Consider the following 20000-nt stretch of genomic DNA (forward strand, 5'->3'; position numbering starts at 1 on the left):
ATATTTGCAGGTCTGAGAGCTGATCGCAATTATGGGTCTAATTTTTTTGTGAGGGACGATATTTCACGTTGGTTTGAGAGTATATCCATTACAACAATGACCTCAAAACAATTTGGGTGATCCGACCTGAAAATAAGTGTACGCTGTAAGGAGTCCAATTGATTTATGAGAGTGGTAGCTAAATAGATTGCTTGAGAGTCATAACTGATTTTCTATCTGGATCTGACTTTGAAGGTGTTTTGGAAGTCAGCCCCTCAATGATGTCCCATGCAAACTTTGTCGTGTGTTGTATAGTAGGTAGGTTGTAGGTTGTATAGTGCCCCCTCTCTCTCTCTCTCTCTCTCTCTCTCTCTCTCTCTCTCTCTCTCTCTCTCTATCTATCTATCTATCTATCTATCTATCTATCTATCTATCTAGCTATCTATCTATCTATCTATCTATCTATCTATCTATCTATCTATATATCTATCTATCTCTAGCTATCTAGCTATCTATCTATTTAACTATCTATCTCTATCTCTGTCTATCTATCTATCTCTATATATCTGTCTATTTATATTTCTATCTATCTATCTGTCTATCTATCTCTCTTTCTCTATCGATCAATCACTCTATCTATCTCTCTATCTCTATATATTTATCTATCTCTATCTATATCTCCCTCTCTCTCTCTCACTCTCTCTCTCATTCACTCTCTCTCTCTCTCACTCTCTCTCTCTATTTTTTTTCTCTCTCTTTCTCTAACATCTGTTTTTCATACTTTAAAAAAACTACAACTCAATTATGATAAACTCAAGGAATTTATTTTACTCTAGCAACCATTTCCTCTTAAGACAACGAATCTGAAAATCCATCCTCATTACTTCTTTTACCATACGCTGTAAACCATCCCTGCTGCCTCTTCTCCGGCGAAAACGGTTGCGATAAGTCCTTCGAACTCGTATCCACAAAGCTCTTCAAAATATCATATGAAATGTCACTTACATTCATATCATGCCTTAATTGTTCCAAGCTTCTCCTCAATTTAGTAGAAGAAAAAGAACTAGGAACCTCATCACTACCTCTTTTCCCGTACTGCGTAAACCATCCTTGCTGCCTCTTCACGGGTGAAGACGAAATAGGTTGTAATGTATCTTTTGATTTCTCATTTAATATTTCCTTCAAAATTCCGTATGCAATGTTACCAAACTGGAAACTTTGTTCTAGCCGATCTAAGCGTCTTTTCAACTCGAGATCTGTCTGCAAGTTCTGTGCTTCTCCTGCTGCTGTTGCATCTTCATCTTCTTCTTCTTCTTCACCAGCTGTTCTCCCTTCGACGAAATTTGTAGAGTATATTGGATTTAATTTTTCGGTTTTAGAGCCCAATTCCTTATCTATTGAATGCGAATTGTCAAAAAGACCATTGTTGTCAATGTCAGTTGGCGATGCTCGTTTTCCATATTGGACATACCATCCTTGTTGTCGTTTGGCAGGGGAGGCAAGTAGTCCGAATTTTGTGGACAGTGCCAAATTATCGATAACTGGTGGGGCAACATTTTGGGGGTAGGAGATGGACGCAAAAAGATCAATTTTATCGTCAATTCCACCATTATCATCAACAACAACATCATCATCATTGTGTTCATCATTAGATAAGCCGTAATTATATTTAACGTCGTCCTTTTCCGGTGAAAATGAGGATAGGGAGAGCTTTTTGTTTTGGAGCTCTCCAGTGTTTGGAGATGAGAAAGCGTTGTATAGAAATGAGTCTTCGGGGGTGTCATAGGCAGATTGTGACGAGGGTTGTTGTTGACGAGACGAGGTTGGCCTTTGTTGTTGGTTGTGATGGGGCTGGAGATTCGCGTTGTTCATTTCGTCGACCATATCTCTTATTGTGTCGATGTTTGCGTTCCATTCTCCTCGTTGACGACCCTGGTTTGTCCCGATGTGTCCTGAGAATAGAAGAAAAAAATAGAAGATAATTACAATGATTGAATGTAGCCATTTACTGCGAAATAAAATTTTTGTATAACCTGCGTGTCCTCATTATTTAGCTTGTTAATAATTACAAAGGGGATCCTTGTTTCCTCTAGTACAAAAAGGTCACAATTAATCCAGGGTTTAGTCGAGATGTTTTTTGTTTTTTTTTCCTGATCTCCTTTCCAACCAGCGAACAGTGATTGGGTACCTGGGTCGGTCTTTTAGAGATCTTGTAAAAAAAAAAATCTTATCCAATAGGTTACAAGCTAACAATTAACCAGTAGATTATTGACCAATCAATCAGCTGGATTTCTCACACACTCTCAAACTCCCGTTGAACCATAGCCTGAGTACCTATTTCAAAAATTTTGATATTCTTTGGTTATTTCTGTGGAGTCTAAACGATTTCTTGAGGGTGGTGAATATTGTAGCTGTCGTACGGACTCTCGTCTCTCAACTGTTTATCATCTTTATTCTCACCTTTTCTGAATTTTATTAAAATAGATAGATAATAATAATAATAATAATAATAATAATAATAATAATAATAATAATAATGATGATGATGATGATGATGATGATGATGATGATGATGATGATGATGGTGATGATGAGGATGATGAATATAATAATAATAACAATAATATAATAATAATAATAATAATAATAATAATAATAATAATAATAATAATAATAATAATAATAATAATAATAATAATATGATGATGATGATGATGATGATGATGATGATGATGATGATGATGATGATGATGGTGATGATGAGGATGATGAATATAATAATAATAATAATTAGTAATAATAATAATAATAATATTAATAATAATAATAATAATAATAATAATAATAATAATAATAATAATAATAATAATAAATAATAATAATAATAATAATAATAATAATAATAATAATAATAATAATATATTCCCTTTATTCAACCCTAAGGAGAAATATTTCTTTTGGATCTATTCCAAGGAAAGATTAGAATAAGCCGCAGTGCAGCGCCGCACAGAGAGCTTAGGCTAGGCGACTTGCTCAAGGCCACACAGAACAGAGACGGGTGATCGAACTCTGTACCGCTGATCCACGCTTTCCCATTCAACCCAATATCGGAGCTATGGATAGTTCGAAGATGACGTCACTCAGGTCTTTGTTATTGTTTTTTGCCATCCGCGTTTGTGAGTAGTGCTCACTGAACTGTATTAACCGGACTATAAATGTTCATGGATACATACAGTTTTGTGTGTTGGTCCGTTATACTTCCGGTTGGCAATGTTATGAGCTTCTTAGCCAAGCGCATACTATCTATTCCATGCGTCCTATTTGTTTACATATCATGTGTCTTGTTCCATTCAGTGAAAGAGCGCATGGCATTCATTTGCTTGCTGTTGAAAGTTCGCGGGGTTAGTGCGTTCGCCTCGATTTGATCCCATGACAGTTGAGAGAAGAGAGCACGGCACGATGGGTACTAAGTTTGAAAGCCACGTTTAAATTATATATAGAATGCGCTTGGCCAAGGAGTTCACAACATTGCCATCCGGAAGTATAACGGACCAACACACAAACTCTGTGTAACCATGAACTTTGATAGTCTGGTTAATACAGTTTAGTGAGAACAACTCACTAACGCGGATGGCAAAAACAATAACAAAGGCCTGAGTGACGTCATCTGCATACAATCTATATCAATTAGACTATAGATAGTATGCAGATGACGTCACTCAGGCCTTTGTTATTGTTTTTGCCATCCGTGTTTGTGAGTTGTTCTCACTAAACTGTATTAACCAGACTATAAAAGTTCATGGTTACACAGAGTTTGTGTGTTGGTCCGTAATACTTCCGGATGGCAATGTTGTGAACTCCTTGGCCAAGCGCATTCTATCTATAGATATATAGAACGAAGTTGACGTCACTCGTGCCTTTGTTATTGTTTTTTTTTTTTGTTGTTGTTTTTTTTTGTTTTTTTCGGAGGTTTTGTTTTGGATGTTGTTGTTTTTTGTTTTGTTTTTTTCCCATCCAATTTTATGAGTAATTCTCACTAAACTGTATTAACCAGACTATATTATACGTTCAAGGTTACACATAGTTGTGTGTGTTGGTCCGTTATACTTCCGGGTGGTAATGTTGTGAGCTTCTTAGCCAAGCACGTACTCTCTATAGATAGTATGCACTTGGCTAATAAGTTCATAACATTGCCATCCGGAAGTATAACTGGCCAACACACAAAACTGTGTGTAACCATGATCACTTATAGTCTGGTTAATACAATTTAGTGAGAATTACTCATAAACGCGGATGGCAAAAAACAATAACAAAGACCTAAGTGACGTCATCTTCGAACTATCTATTGGCGCAAGGTTACACACAATTGTGTGTTGGTACGTTAAATCCGGCTGGCGGATGCTGTGAGTATTTTACCTAAACATATTGCATCAATAAAGATGGGTTGTTTTGTTGTTGTTTTTTTTCGGTATGAAACACGGGGTTATGTTTTGTATTATACCGATATTTTTTTAGATATATGGCCCAAGGCAAATGTACCGAAAATACCCATGCGAAGTACTTGTTCCGACTGTGACGGTACTCAACGGTGACAGGGTAAAAATATCTTCATTTCTCTCAACTTATTCAATCCTAGAGATTGTTGCTACTTTTCAAAATTGGAAAAAATGTATTAAAATGAGCATGTACATAGATAGTTTTATTCAACTATTATTAACATGTAAAAACTAAAATCATTAGATTTGATAATTATTTGTCTCAGAAAAAATGTAATAAATAGGCATGGGGTTAAAGTAACCCGGGTAAACTACGGATATAGTCGGTGTTAGGGTTGAGTGAGTTAACTAAGGATATAGTCGGTGTTAGGGTTGAGTGAGTTAACTACGGATATAGTCGGTGTTAGGGTTGAGTGAGTTAACGACTTAACAGCAGTGTTTGGTTCTAGGCATATTCGATATACTTTTAAAAACATGAGATTTTATAGATAGTTCGAAGATGACGTCACTCAGGCCTTTATTATTGTTTTTGCCATCCGCGTTTGTCAGTTGTTCTCACTAAGCTGTATTAACCAGACTATAAAAGTTCATGGTTACACAGAGTTTGTGTGTTGGTCCGTTATACTTCCGGATGGCAATGTTGTGAACTCCTTGGCCAAGCGCATTCTATCTATAATCTGAACAAGTGTGTATGAAAGGTGCCAGGCAGAGCAAGAAAGAAAAATACAAGAATATAAAAAACATCCCCTCAAAAAAATCAGTCTACCTCGACTTGGGCGGGATCGAACCTCAGACCTTCTGATTACCGGTTAGACGTATTACCATCACACCACAGAGGTTCCCGATGTGACAATTTAAATTCCTATAGATAGAATGCGCTTGGCCAAGGAGTTCACAACATTGCCATCCGGAAGTATAACGGACCAACACACAAACTCTGTGTAACCATGAACTTTTATAGACTGGTTAATACAGTTTAGTGAGAACAACTCACAAACGCGGATGGCAAAAACAATAACAAAGGCCTGAGTGACGTCATCTGCATACTATCTATAGACAGAATGCGCTTGGCCAAGGAGTTCACAACATTGCCATCCGGAAGTATAACGGACCAACACACAAACTCTGTGTAACCATGAACTTTTATAGTCTGGTTAATACAGTTTAGTGAGAACAACTCACAAACGCGGATGGCAAAAACAATAACAAAGGCCTGAGTGACGTCATCTTCGAACTATCTATAGATAGCATGAAATTGACATCAGTCTGGCCTTTGTTATTGTTTTTTTTTGCCATCCGCGTTTATGAGTAATACTCACTAAACGGTATTATCCAGACTATAATCTTCTTAGCCAAACGCATACTATCTATAGATAGTTCGAAGATGACGTCACTCAGGTCTTTGTTATTGTTTTTTGCCATCCGCGTTTATGAGTAATGCTCACTGAACTGTATTAACCTGACTATAAACGTTCGTGGATACACATAGTTTTGTGTGTTGGTCCGTTCTACTTCCGGATGGCAATGTTATGAGCTTCTTAGCCAAGCGCATACTATCTATAGATAGAATGAAGTCGACGTCACTGAGTAGGTGTGTAAGCGCATGTTGTTGTACTTGTCTGTGTATGTGTGTATTGTATGTGTGTATGGCTGGTGTGTGTTTGTGTGTGAATTTTTGTCTTCCTCCGCCCTAAGGATGGTTTCTGAGCCACCTTCAAGTTTAGTGACTGGGCAGTGGAGGACGATGTGATCGCTATTCTCTGGGGCTGCCTGACATTTCTGGCAGGAATCACTGTTTGGAAGTTTCCATCTGCACATATTTGATGCAGTTCTGCCATGTCCAGTTAAGAGACGATTTGAGGAAGTCCAGTATTTCCTGGCGTTTTTGGATGCGGGCACTCTTTTGGTTGGATCTTTAATGATGTTTCCTCCTCTTGGTGTTTCCCTGTTCCACATTTCTCTCCAGTTTTTCTCCACACTGAAGTCTGCCATTTTTGTTAGGTGGAAAGGTCTTCTCGATTTGAGTCTTGTTGTTGAAGGTGCCTGCTTTATTATTGATTTGATGGGAATGTTGTCTGTGGCTTCGTCAATCCTGGGGTAACTTGATTATTTCAAAAAATTAAGCCCTTTCGCACCATAAGTTCCCGTCGCTTAGGTATACCACGACAGAATATAGATAATCAATCAAACAAGATGTCTGGTGTCAACAGGAATCACCCATGTTTTCCAAATGAGAAAATTTTAGGTTAATTAGATTGCCCAAGGAGAAAAAAAATACGAATCGCATGAAGCGGGGCTCGAACAATGCGATGCCTTAACCACTCGGCCAATTCGCCCCCCCCCCCCCCCCCCAACTCCTTATATGAATAAGGCAGTCAGAAGGGCACTCATCTCCGTCAGAGCGGACAATAATCGGACCTTCCCTCCCAAAATCCATGTTATTTCAGGATCGTTTGGATGCTGAAACAGCTGACTCTATAAATAGAACGAGGTTGACGTCATTCAGGCCTTTGTTATTGTTTTGTTTCTGTTTTTGTTTTTTTGCCATCCATCTTTATGAGTAATTCTCACAAAACTGTATTAACCAGACTATAAACGGTTCAGGTTACACTTCTGGATGGCGATGTTGTCATTTTCTTAGCCTAGCGCACACTATCTATAGAACGCACTAGAGTATTTAAAGTTAGTAACTTTAAATGTTTATAGATAGTATGCGCTTGGCTAAGAAGCTCATAACATTGCCATCCGGAAGTATAACGGACCAACAAACAAAACTGCGTGTATCCATGAACGTTTATATTCGGGTTAATACAGTTCAGTGAGCATTACTCATAAACGCGTATGGCAAAAAACAATAACAAAGACCTGATTGACGTCAACTTCGAACTATCTATATAATGATATCTACCCTTTTTGAGAAGATAGTACACAAATATGATTTGAACTAATCCAGCTGTTGAGTGGTTAATCTCCACTGCAGCATGACCTTAAAATACATTTCTCAAACTTTACATTTTCATACTGTAATTGTCCCAATATTCGTCACGGGAGAAAATTGTATTAAATAGATAGATAAGCCCGAGGCGTGGAAAGGAAATGTGACACATCACATTTTCAAAATCAATCAACAAATTATTCATGTCAAATAACACAAGAACCTGCAATAAAATGCACCTAGTTACATGACCCGTAGAAGGGGAGCGGGGGGGGGGGGGGGGGGGGGGGAGAGATTGTCAATCTAATGTGGCAAGCCGTATCAAAGTGGTATTATAATATGTTGGGATGAATACGGCTATGCGGTCTTGTGGTATGAAACTCGCTTTCTGATCGGAAGGTCATGGGTTAGAGCCTCGCTCAGCGCATAGTTGAGTCCTTGGAGAAGGCTCTTTACTCACATTCTCTCACCGGACTCAGGTGTAAAATGAGTACCTGGCCGTTAACAGTGTTGTCTCTGTCCCAAAAATTTGTAATATCGCCTAACAGGCGTCATGTCTCGTTCTACATGTTATGTGTTGCTGTTGGTCAGAGACCCCTTGTAAAGCGCTTTGAGCACGTTTAGTGGATATTGCGCTATATAAAAAAAGCTCAAGTAATAATAGGGGTGTCTCGAAAAGTGAATTGAGACATGAAACATGTTATGAAAGAAAAAAACAAACTTACACTGCTTTGCAATGCAAAAAATAGTATTTATTATTATTTTTGTTTTAAAAGAGCATTTAAATAGTGCAATATCCATTAAACGTGCTCAAAGCGCTTTACAAGGGATTCCTGGCAAACAGCAATACTTAACGTGTGTAGGACTAGACATGACGCCTGTTAGGCGATATTGCAATAGTTTTTCCGACAGACACCGCTGTAAATTGCGACGTATTTATTTTACACCTGAGAACGGTGAGAGAATGTGATTAAAGAGCCTTTTTCCAGGGTCTCTATACGCCGAGAGAGGCTCGAACCCAGGACATTCCGATCCGAAAGTGAGTGTCATACCACTAGACCACATAGCCGCAAAGGAAAGAGCCTTTTCCAAGGACTCAACTATGCGTCGCTCAACCCTGGATCGCCCGGTCCGAAGCCGAGAGTCATATCACTAGATGATGTTTTATGTAATTCTTTTCACTATTCTAATGGGTTTGTTTTCTTTCAAATTATGCACTAGAATGACCTTCAAGTATCTCAAGCGCCGTATAACACCTTAAAACAATTATAACTAAGCAAGGATTAAATTTTAAGACAACACACTAAATAAATATGGGAAAATGTACGGTTTATTTTATTTATTTTAAATATTACTGTAAAATAAACTTGAGCTATTTCGTAGTGCAATATCCGTTGAATGTGCTCAACGCGCTTTAAAGGGAGTCAGAAGCCGATGGCAGTACTTAACATGTAGGACGAAACAAAAGAACTGTTGTGATGCGAGTTTTATTTTTAGTTTACATCTGAGTGTGGTGTTGCTGGTGGTCTGAAACCAATTGGTTTCAGTAGTCTGATGTCACGCAGCCCGGCAACGGCGGCCATCTTGGTTCTAAACAAAGAAAATCATTACTTTTTATTCTTCATGCTGGCTAGAACTTTTCATTCCCTTTTCATATGCCTTTTGATCAGAATGTGTAAAAGTCAAAACATGATCAAATTTATGTGTTTTTTTTTTCCTCTGGAAACGTTTTTATGCTCGCCGGAGAAATATTTCATACGGGCGTCCGCCATTGTTCCGATAGTTTAGAGCCAGTGTTACTAAGTTACCATGCGTCATTAGGAAGGAAGTGACGTTACGACTATTGAATCCTATTGAAGGCTGGTTTTCCAAAACTCGTTAAGTCGATTTTTCTACTCTTTTGAGAATTTTCTTCAATGAGAAAAATTGAAACGTAAACTTTATTTTACACTTGATTTTATATCATTTGGCACACGAATTTCCCCTAGATTTGTGTGAATTTGAAGTTTAAATAATATGACAAAATAATACGCCGAATGAGAAATTGTAGGGGAAATAATCCTCAATATCTCAAAATGGGGAAAACGGAGTTAGGGTGTTTTGGGCATATTTGTGGATATTGCGCTATATAAAATCTCTAGTAAAAGCGCATGACCACCAAAGCAACACTTGAAGATTATTTTCAGTCTCAGTCTGAGTAAACGTGAAATTTGCACATTTATTTTTCGTTTCTGTAGCTGTAAAAATCCGTGTCTTTGTTTAACAGGCGTGATGTTTTGTATGGGAAAGCAGGGTGTGATTTACACGCCGTTCGTTCCGAATGCCGACACAATGGTTGTGTTTAGTCAACATTCATTCAGTTCCTTGTCCAAGGAAAAATAATTGGAGTCAAGAAGAAGGAATGGAAATTATGTTCCTTACTATGGAAAAACATATATTTGAAAATTTGGCCAGAAAACTCGTCCTTTCAATATCAATCGATTTAACTGTCATCTTGGCAAAAACTCTCAAACCTGGGACATTAATGAAGACTTCTCGAAGTCCCAGGTTTGAGAGTTTTTGCCAAGATAAGAATCATTTAAATCGATCGCTATCGATATTTAAAGAACGAGTTTTCTGGCTAAATTTTTAAATATGTGTTTTTCGAGAGTACAACAGGATAATTTTGTCATTGTGTGGAAAGTGTAAAAATGAGAGTGTCTATTTGCCATAGCCGTGACCGGCTGAAGATTGGGCAAGATCTATTTTCAGGTCATGATTGTTATGTCAAAATGTTCGACAATGTTGGTCTTCTGGTATGGCTCTGGCCTTCGGACCGGAAGATAGGTCCATGGTTTGAATCCCGTGCGTACCGTTTTGAGCGGCGCGTGATTGAGTCCTTGGAAAATGGTCTTTACTCACATTTTCTCACCGTACTCAGGTGTAAAATGAGTACCTGACCGTTACCAGTAGTGTCTGTGTCCGAAAGAAAATGTAGTATCGCCCAACAGACAGTCGTCATGTCTCGTCCTACTTGTTATGATATATGATATGATACGGATTGCTGTTGGTTGGGGACCCCTTGTAAAGCGCTTTAAGAACGTTTAGTGGATAATAATCCTTTTAAAACCAATAACTCCCTTTTGCAACAGCAATAGATCCAGTCGCTTAAGCATTCCACGAAGGAACATAGCTAATCCATCAAACAGGATGTCTGATGTCAACAGGAATCACCCATGTTGTCCAAGTGAAATCGGAGTAAAAAATTCGTAATTCGACGGAGTTTTTGTGATAGTGGGCAGGACTGCTCTTCACGAACCAATTTTAAGATGATTACCGAAATGTCAAGCCAGCCCGATTACAAAAGATTTATTTTTAAATTCAAACTCAGAGGCATAAATAGGGGGTGGCGACAGTTCAGTTGGTAGAACACTCGCTTCACACGGAAAGGGACTGAGATCGATCGATTCCGGATGCAGTCGATATTTTTTCCGACCCCCTTGTCCACCCAGCAACGATTGGGTAGCTGGGTCTTTTAGATCTGGTATAAAGTACTTTGCGATAGACTAGTGCCATGTCCAAAGGATAGCAAGAAATTGCTATCGTCCGTTTCACGCTATATAAACCGGGCTCCACAGGTCTCGTGGCTCTGAAGGACTATTACTGCTACTACTACTAGAGGCAATAAGGATATACTGTACACAATTCTGTTCAGTAAAACTAGCCTTATAAAACAGCAATAAGCAGCTATGTGGTTTCGTGGTTATGACACTCGCTTTCACGTCAGAAGGTCCTAGGGTTCTAGTCTCGCTCGGCGTATAGTTGAGTCATTGGAAAAGGATTTTACTCACATTCTCTCACCGTACTCAGGTGTAAAAATGAGTACATGGTCGTTAACAGCGTTGTCTCTGACGGAGAAAACCCCGGTAATATCGCCTTACAAGCGTCATGTCCCGTCTTACATTTTAAGTATTGCTGTTGACCAGGGATCCCTTGTAACTCCCTTTGAGCACGTTTTGTGGATATTGCGCTTAATAAAAGTTCAATATAAAAGAAAAAAATATCATATACTCAATGGTTTTAAATATGAGTTTAAAAATTCAATTTGTGCGTAGGGTCGATGTGACATTTCAGTAGAAAATCTTTAAAATCGTTTGTAAGGAGAGAGTTCACAACCCCATCCTTTCATCTGACATTCATCTTTAGCCATATATTCATCGTCTATTATGTTCACAAAAGGGGCATCTGAAACGTTATAAAACCTTTGTGAATTTAATTAACCAGTTATATGTCGAACAATTATTTTTTTTAATTGTCCAGAAAACTCGTCCTTCAAATTCTGTCGATATCGATTTAAATGACCCTGACCTTAACAAAAACTCTCAAACTTGGGACTTTAATGAAGACTTCGCGGGGTCCCAGGTTTGAGAGTTTTTGTCAAGATGAGGGTCATTTAAATCGATCGATATTTGAAGGACCAGTTTTCTGGCCAAGTTTTCAGATATATGTTTTTCCTCAGTAGTACGGCAGTTAGGTCAGGTTAAAGCTTTAGTTTACTTTTTTAAATATTTATAACACACCGTCTATAATTGAAATTTTTCCATTTTGTGATATTGAGGATTATTTCCCCTAAAATTTCTCATTCGGTCTGTTATTTTATCATAATTAAACTTCAAATTCATACAAATCTAGGAAAATTCTTGTGCCATTTGATGCTTAAAATAAAGTTTATATTTCAATTTTTCTCAAGGATGGAAAACCTCAAAAAGTAGAAAAATCAACTAAACGAGTTTTGGAAAACCAGCCTTCAATTAATTCCCTCCGGTAATCAGACCTATACACTGTGTGCACATTGGGCATACTCAATACAGGTTTGATACGATGGGTTGATAAAAAAAATGATGAATTGATGAAAAGTAAGATAAGATCTAACCTCGTATTGAGAATCCATCGATGATCCGGAAAGTCAGGGAAAGTAGGAATAGCAGAATCTCTATGGGAACACACATATCCATGCTGATTGTAATTCACTCGTTGGTTCTTTGAAGATGTTTTGGTCTAGCCGTCAATTGGTTACGTCCTATGTAGATTCACTTTTCTAACCGTGGATTGGTTACAAGCTTTGTAGATGCCTTGTTCTTGAATTGATCCCGTTTTTAATGATGTTTTGTTCTAACCGTGGATTGGTTACGTCCTTTGTTAGATTCCTTGTTCTAACCGTGGATTGGTTACGTCCTTTGGTAGCTTCCTTGTTCTAACCGTGGTTTGGTTACGTACTTTATAGATGTTACGTTCTAACCGTGGATTTGTCTCGTTTTTATAGATGACTTGCTCTAACCGTGGATTGGTTACGTTCTTTATTGATGACTTGTTCTAACTGTGATTTGGTCACTTTCTTTAAATATGCTTTATTCTAAACGTGGTTTGGACACTTGCTTTGTAGATGCCTTGCTCTATCTGTTGACTGGTTACTTGTTTTGTAGATGCTTATTCTAAATCCGATAGAATATTAATAGAGTTTAGTTTTACAAAAGATATCTTTCACTGATAATTAATTCAGATTTTATAAACTATTTCACGTATCTCGGTATAGAGAGGTTTTATATTCAGATTTTGTAGTATCCATTAAATGTCTATATCATACATCTTCAAAATATTCATGCAATCTTTTGATATGAATTTTGTTTTATTTTAAATAAATACAGTCAAAGAAAGATACAAAAAAATCTGATCTATCTTATTTAATGAATTGTACTCTGTTGGTTTTTGAAAACAGTTGTAGTTTGAGTAATAAATGCTTGAAATCTATGTAGAATATTATTTTCTAAAACAGTTATCTTCCTCTGAACAATAGGCAACAAACATATGATCCAGTTTTGTATAAAAGTGCTGCCAACTGTCGTTTTATTTACGTATTTTTAGTTTCCCGGTCCATTTAAATCTTGTGAATCATTGGAGAAAAATACACACACAACCGTCTGACTTTTGAAGATAAAATTTTTAATCTCTTTTTGAATATTCCAACTGATCTTCTTGTCCTCGCTCCGAATTCCGGTTTTTCAAATTGAATCCTGTGGGAGATATCGAATTACACCTGCGAGTAAAGATATATCGTCTGTCGTATTGATTGATTAAGGTTTTGTACTTTTGTTATAACTGTTAGCTTTCCTGACTTCTTGTGCTTATCTGTACTTGTCAAGCTACAACACTACGTGTACTTTTATAACAATATCACAACACGACAGATAATCCTGTTTTGGGGGGGAAAATATTTCATTTTTTAACTGAATGTAGATATGGACATTGTATAAATCGATATTAAAATATACAACTTTAACCTTCCCTGGTATTTCAGATATAGAGATTTGTTTAAGAAAATGTCGGTCCTCAGTTGAGATTAAAACAGGAACTTCCTTGAAAATGTCAGCACTTTATTCTTTTATGATAGTAAGTATTTTAACTTTTAATTCGTGTACGAGAAATAACTGAAAAATTCACAATATTCTCAGTTCTAACGTGTTATTATCGATAAGGGTGATACAGGAATGAAAATGTCAAATCGTTTGATGAGTCAACTATCTCCTTATCCAGAAGAAAAACAAATAAAATTCCTGCTATTATTACAGAATATCATACACAATTAGTTATCCGGATTTGAATGGTAATATCCAGTATCCTTTTAGTTCCAATAGATTCCTTCACAAGTCCAAATTCAATATATCTAAACGTATTTCATTGAGAGTTCGTGTTTAGGGACAACCAGACTTTGTGTTTCTATATAATTATTCTATTTTTTTTTCTATTGATTCCACACGTTAGAGGATATCCTGTTATTGTTCACGCTCCATGAGGTCTTTGGTTTGAGAGGGTATTTTGAAGACTAGGAAGATGGGTTGGGTTGGGTATCTGTAAAGATAAAAATAAAGAGATAGAGAGAGAGAAAATATAAAGCTAGTTTTATCAAGTAATGAGTGAAAATATTCAAATTATTTTTATTCACTAGCAAGAGACAGAGATTGAATAAATACACACCTATATACACTCAGAGAAGGAGAGAGAGAGAGAGAGAGAGAGAGAGAGAGAGAGAGAGAGAGAGAGAGAGAGAGAGAATTATTCCAATGGAAGACTGGAATAACCCAGGCGCCAGCCACAGTGCAGCGACTCAAATTTAGCTAGGGCGAGCTGACTGATTTGCTCAAGGCCACACAGTGCAGCGGCGGGTATTCGAACTCGGTACCTTTCGGGTACGAAGCAAAAACCGCACCACTGAGCCACGCTGCCCCTTAAAGAGTATGTGCTTGCGTTGCATAAGAGAACACCAGGACAATGACACTGCATAACAGAGAACTTCCAATGTAATGTTGACAAAATAGGCAACCTATCATCTCAAAACGGTATGATGTCAAGGCGAACCAAATGCCAGAATGGTTTTAATGTTTCGATGGCCCAGAAATTTTAGATTTTAGTTTTTGTCACTATACATAGTATGCGCTTGGCTAAGAAGCTCACAACATTGCCATCCGGAAGTATATCGAACCAACACACAAAACTGTGTGTATCCATGAACGTTAGGTTAATATAGTCAGGTTAATACAGTTCAGTGAGCATTACTCATAAACGCGGATGGAAAAAAAACCAATGACAAAGACCTGAGTGACGTCATCTTCAAAAACAAACTACATCCATTAACCTCGATAAAAAATACAAACTAAATCCATGCTATAGATAGTATGCAGATGACGTCACTCAGGCCTTTGTTTTTGTTTTTGCCATCCGCGTTTGTGAGTTGTTCTCACTAAATTGTATTAACCAGACTATAAAAGTTCATGGTTACACAGAGTTTGTGTGTTGGTCCGTTATACTTCCGGATGGCAATGTTGTGAACTCCTTGGCCAAGCGCATTCTATCTATATCTTTAAAACTAGGCAATGAAAATGTTGCTGCCTGAAGCTCGGAGAAATAGATAACAATAATAAATTGAGTAGAAGCTTCAATTTGATAATCGATAATAATTAATGTGGTCGTTTTGGGTTTCCCTCGCATCAACAAAAACCTCCATCGTGTTTTGCTGATAAAAGGGGAAACCCGAAACGTCCACATTATCTATTTTCATTAATAAATTGTAGCATCCATTTAGTTTCCTAATTTTAGTCATTTTAATTTTTAAACAATAAATGTAATTCTTAACACAGCAGCTTTGTGGTCTAGGGGTATAACATTTGTTTTTGGATCAGAATGTCCTGGGTTCGATCCTCGCTCGGCGCGTAGTTGAGTCCTTGGAAAAGTCTGTTTACTCACATTCTCTCACCGTGAAATGAGTACCTGGCCGTTAACAGCGTTGTTTCTGTCTGCAAAAATTGCAATATCGCCTAATAAGCATCACGTCTCGTTCTACATGTTAAGCGTTGCTATTGCTTGGTCAGGGACCCCTTGTATAGCGCTTTGAGTACATTTAGTGGATATTGCGCTATATAAATGCTATGGGATTTTTTAATCACCCAACATAAGACCGTTTTGAGGCGTTATGTTACATATTCATGCTATTCCACATTATGTAAACTGCCGTGTCGTATTCTGGAAAAAGACGGATTTTAAAAATGGCTAGAGAACTCGTCCTTCAAATATAAATCGATTTAAATGACCCTCATCTTGTCAAAAACCTCTTAAACCTGAGACTTCCTTAAAGTCTTCTTTAAAGTCCCAGGTTTGATAGTTTTTTTGCCGAGATAAAGGTCATTTAAATCGATCAACAATTGAAGGACGAGTAGTCTGGCCTATTTTTTTTTTTTAATACGTGTCTTTCCAGGATTAGGCAGTTAAATTGTTAAAAATACATTGTCACCGAGATTTTGTGAATGTGAGCTTTGAATAGCACTAGGGAGGATGAACTAAAGCCCTGGTTTTTATAACCACAATGAGGGCTTTACGGAGGGAACTCTGTTTTTGACACTATAAGGCAATACCCTTAAGTACGGGATATCCTTCTTTTAAAATGGGGATGGGAATGGAAAAAATAATTAATACTATGCGCCCTCCTACACATAAACACACTATCTATCACACACACATACGCATGCACGCACTCTCTCTCTCTCTCTCTCTCTCTCTCTCTCTCTCTCTCTCTCTCTCTCTCACTCACACACACACACACACACACACACACAGAGAGAGAGAGACGCGCAGAGAGAGAGAGAGAGAGAGAGAGAGAGAGAGAGATGTAGATGGATGGATAAACAGATATATATATATAGATAGATAGATAGATAGATAGATATATAGATAGATAGATAGATAGATAGATAGAGATAGAAATAGACGAATAGAGAGAGAGAGAGAGAGAGAGAGAGAGAGAGAGAGAGAGAGAGAGAGAGGCGAAAAACCGCACACACTTTCACATTAGTGCACAAACACGTGGGCAGAGATAAAGACATAGAGAGAAAGATATATATATATATATATATATATATATATATATATATATATATATAGATAGATAGTATAGATAGATAGATAATAGATAGATAGGTAGATAGATAGATAGATAGATAGATAGATAGATAGAAAGATAGATAGATGTTAGATAGATGGTAGATATATAGATAATAGATGGTAGATAGATAGTATAGATAGATTGATAGATAGATAGATAGATAGATAGATAGATAGATAGATAGATAGATAGAATAGATAGATAGATAGATAGATAGATAGATAAAGATAGATAGATAGATAGATAGATAGATAGATAGATAGATAGATAGATAGATAGATAGATAGATAGATAGATAGTAGATGAGATAGATTAGATAGATGGGTAGATAGATAGATAGATAGATAGATAGATAGATAGATAGATAGATAGATAGATAGATAGATAGATAGATAGATAGATAGATAGATAGATATGAGTTTGATCAAGAGTTGTGTTATCTAAGATTTCCATATAACCATAAATCTTTTTTTCATAAATCACATTGTATTGTGTATTACAAAGGCATTTAAAGGATTCAAAGCCAATTTCAGCCTTCAGCCATGTCATGTCACGCAATTCTATGTTATGTTACGCTAACCTTTGAAATGCTTTCAAATCCTTGTGAAGTTTCCATTTGCTCAATAAAATATATAATAAATATAATAAACAAATAGCTGTTCATATAGATAGATCGAAGTTGGCGTCACTGGGGTCTTTGTTATTGTGTTTTTGCCATCCGCGTTTATGAGTAATTCTCATTTAACTGTATTATCTAAACTTTAAACGTTAAAGTTACACATAGTTTTGCGTGTTGGTCCGTTATACTTCCAGATGGTAATGTTATGAGTTTCTTATCCAAGAGCATACTATCTATTAGATGGTGAGTCAAAGGGTTGTTTTCATAACATTAATTTGACAAAAAATACTCATATACTTTGGAATTCGAACCAAGATGCTCCATAAAATAATAAACAGGGACAATGTAAAAATGTGACCCATCGTCTCAAAACGAACCACTTGCTTAAACGCCGAGTTAAATGTTAAACTGGTCAAAAATATAAATTGTTGGCATTAGCACCCTCAAATATGGTATCCATTCCCCTCAATCAAACATACAAACTCAACACAAGTCTGATATTTCTGGCTATAAATTCAATTTTCAACATCTTAACCATCGCGACTTAATACCGTTTTAAGGCGAAGGGTCACAAATAAGCTACAGCTGACTATATTATAACATGACTCAAATCATCACGAACAACAACAAGCACATTCTAAGTAACTCCCATGATCATCATCATATCTTGTCGCGCCAGTGAGTCAGCCAGTCCCGGGCAGTCTGGTTGCATTCCCTCAGGTCAGCATTGGTGCAGTGAGGTCCCAGCGAGCATTCGGACAGGATGTGGTCCATGGTCTGTCTGGGGTGACCGCATGGGCATTCAGTGCCCGGTGAGATTTTCCATTTAAAGAGGTTGGTGGCGGTGTTTCCCACCTTTGCTCTAGCTCTGTTCAACGCCACCCATTCTTTTCTCTTGAGGTCTGTGCCTGCTGGGAGCTTTTCTGTTGGGGGCTGGAGGGCATCGTTTGCTGTCTTGTCCCATTCTGCCCATTTGTCCAGGCCGAAGAATGCTGAGTGGTCTGGGTGAAGGCTCTCTACTGTGAGGAAGCTTTTTCTTGATTTGAGCCTGCTATGATAAAAGCACATCAACCAATTTTAATTTAATAGTCTGATGTCACGTCATCCCAGGAACCAGCAGCTTGGTTCTAAACAAAGAAAATCGGAACTTTTTATTCTTCATGCTGGCATGCCTAGAACGTTTTCATATGTCTTGTAATCAGAATGTATAAAAGTCAAATCATGATCAGATTTATATTGTGTTTCTTCTCTTGATACACTTTTATGCTTGTCATAGAAGTAATTCATAAGGGCGGTGGTGGAGATAAAGGCGGCCGCCATTGTTCCGATAGTTTAGAATCAGTTACTATGCTTCATTACAAAGGATGTGACGTCACGACTGTTGAAACCTATTTCGACTGCAGAAAAAAAACAAACAACAAGGAAACTGTTTACTAAAGGCCATCATCTCTAAAGCTAACATAACCACCAACAACACTACAGCACAATACAATGACAGCACAGAACGTCCATTCAAAACCAGATATAACACTCATAAAACGATCTTGAATAACGAAAATAGGGTCAAGAGTACAAAATACTCAATGCACTTCTGGGACCAAATCCATACAAGCAAAACAAAACGTCAACATTAACATGGGAGATTGTCCAAAAAAAAGTAGTCCCTATCGATGTGGAATAAGAAAGTGCAATCTGGGCCTCACTGAAAGGATAAATAAAGTTAAAAAATCCCTGTATTCATCCTATAGGTGATCTTTGTCTCTAGGGTCTATTCCAAGGGAAATTTGGAATAATCCAGGTGTCAGCCGCAATGAAGTGCCGCAAATTGAGCTAGGGCGAGGTGACTTGCTCAAGGCCACACAGAGCAGCGGAAAATCGAAATCCGTATAGCTGAGCCACGCTACCGCATAACTGGAAATGCTTTTACACAGTCATAATCACAACATCCTAAACAGAAGATCCGAACTCATGACAATGGGCAGACACTCAAATAAATTAAAATTGATAGCACAAAATAGTTCCCTTCCCCCCCCCCCCCTAGCCCCCCCCCCCCCCCCCTTCCCACACACACACGCACACATAAACATCCCAGTTCTCTCCCTCCCCACCCCCCACCCCCACCCCTTCCCAAATTTACTCCTTTCCTCAAATTATTTCCAACCTAATATCCCACTCCCTCCCGTTACTTCCCCCCCCCCCCCCCCCCCCCTCTTTCTCCCCCTCTCCCCAGCTGAACTACCCCGCCCAGTGTAACAGCGAACTCCTCCCTCTCTCACCTCCCCCCCCCCCAGCCACTTGTATTTTTTTTTTTTTTTAACGTACTGACCCAAACACGCATCAGTGCGCATTTACGCACCTTTACGCACCACACAACACTCTAAATGAACACCATCACCACGGATCGACTCTCTCCATCAAAGAAGATCAACCAACTGAAGAGGAGCATCGAGTGTCGAAACGGCTGTATTAGACAAAATGTGAGATGAATTTTACTCATATATA

At 37.8% G+C, this 20000-nt stretch overlaps 1 protein-coding gene across 1 annotated transcript in view; it reads right to left on the reverse strand.

Annotated features, from left to right (window-relative positions):
• Window positions 1-784: 784 nt before the first annotated feature.
• The window catches only part of LOC144978768 (uncharacterized), a 132427-nt gene continuing 113211 nt past the window's right edge, over window positions 785-20000 (reverse strand). Inside the window, exons 2-3 of the mRNA XM_078925241.1 lie at window positions 12323-14295; window positions 785-1931 (exon numbers count right to left, since the gene is read on the reverse strand). Coding sequence (XP_078781367.1) covers window positions 829-1931; window positions 12323-12404 — 1185 coding nt within the window. The 5' untranslated portion in view covers window positions 12405-14295 and the 3' untranslated portion in view covers window positions 785-828. The remainder of the gene's footprint in view (window positions 1932-12322; window positions 14296-20000) is intronic.

Source organism: Berghia stephanieae, chromosome 8 (assembly GCF_034508935.2).
Source record: "Berghia stephanieae isolate SIO BIC M18660-M18661 chromosome 8, UCSD_Bste_1.3, whole genome shotgun sequence".
Lineage (NCBI taxonomy): Eukaryota > Metazoa > Mollusca > Gastropoda > Nudibranchia > Aeolidiidae > Berghia > Berghia stephanieae.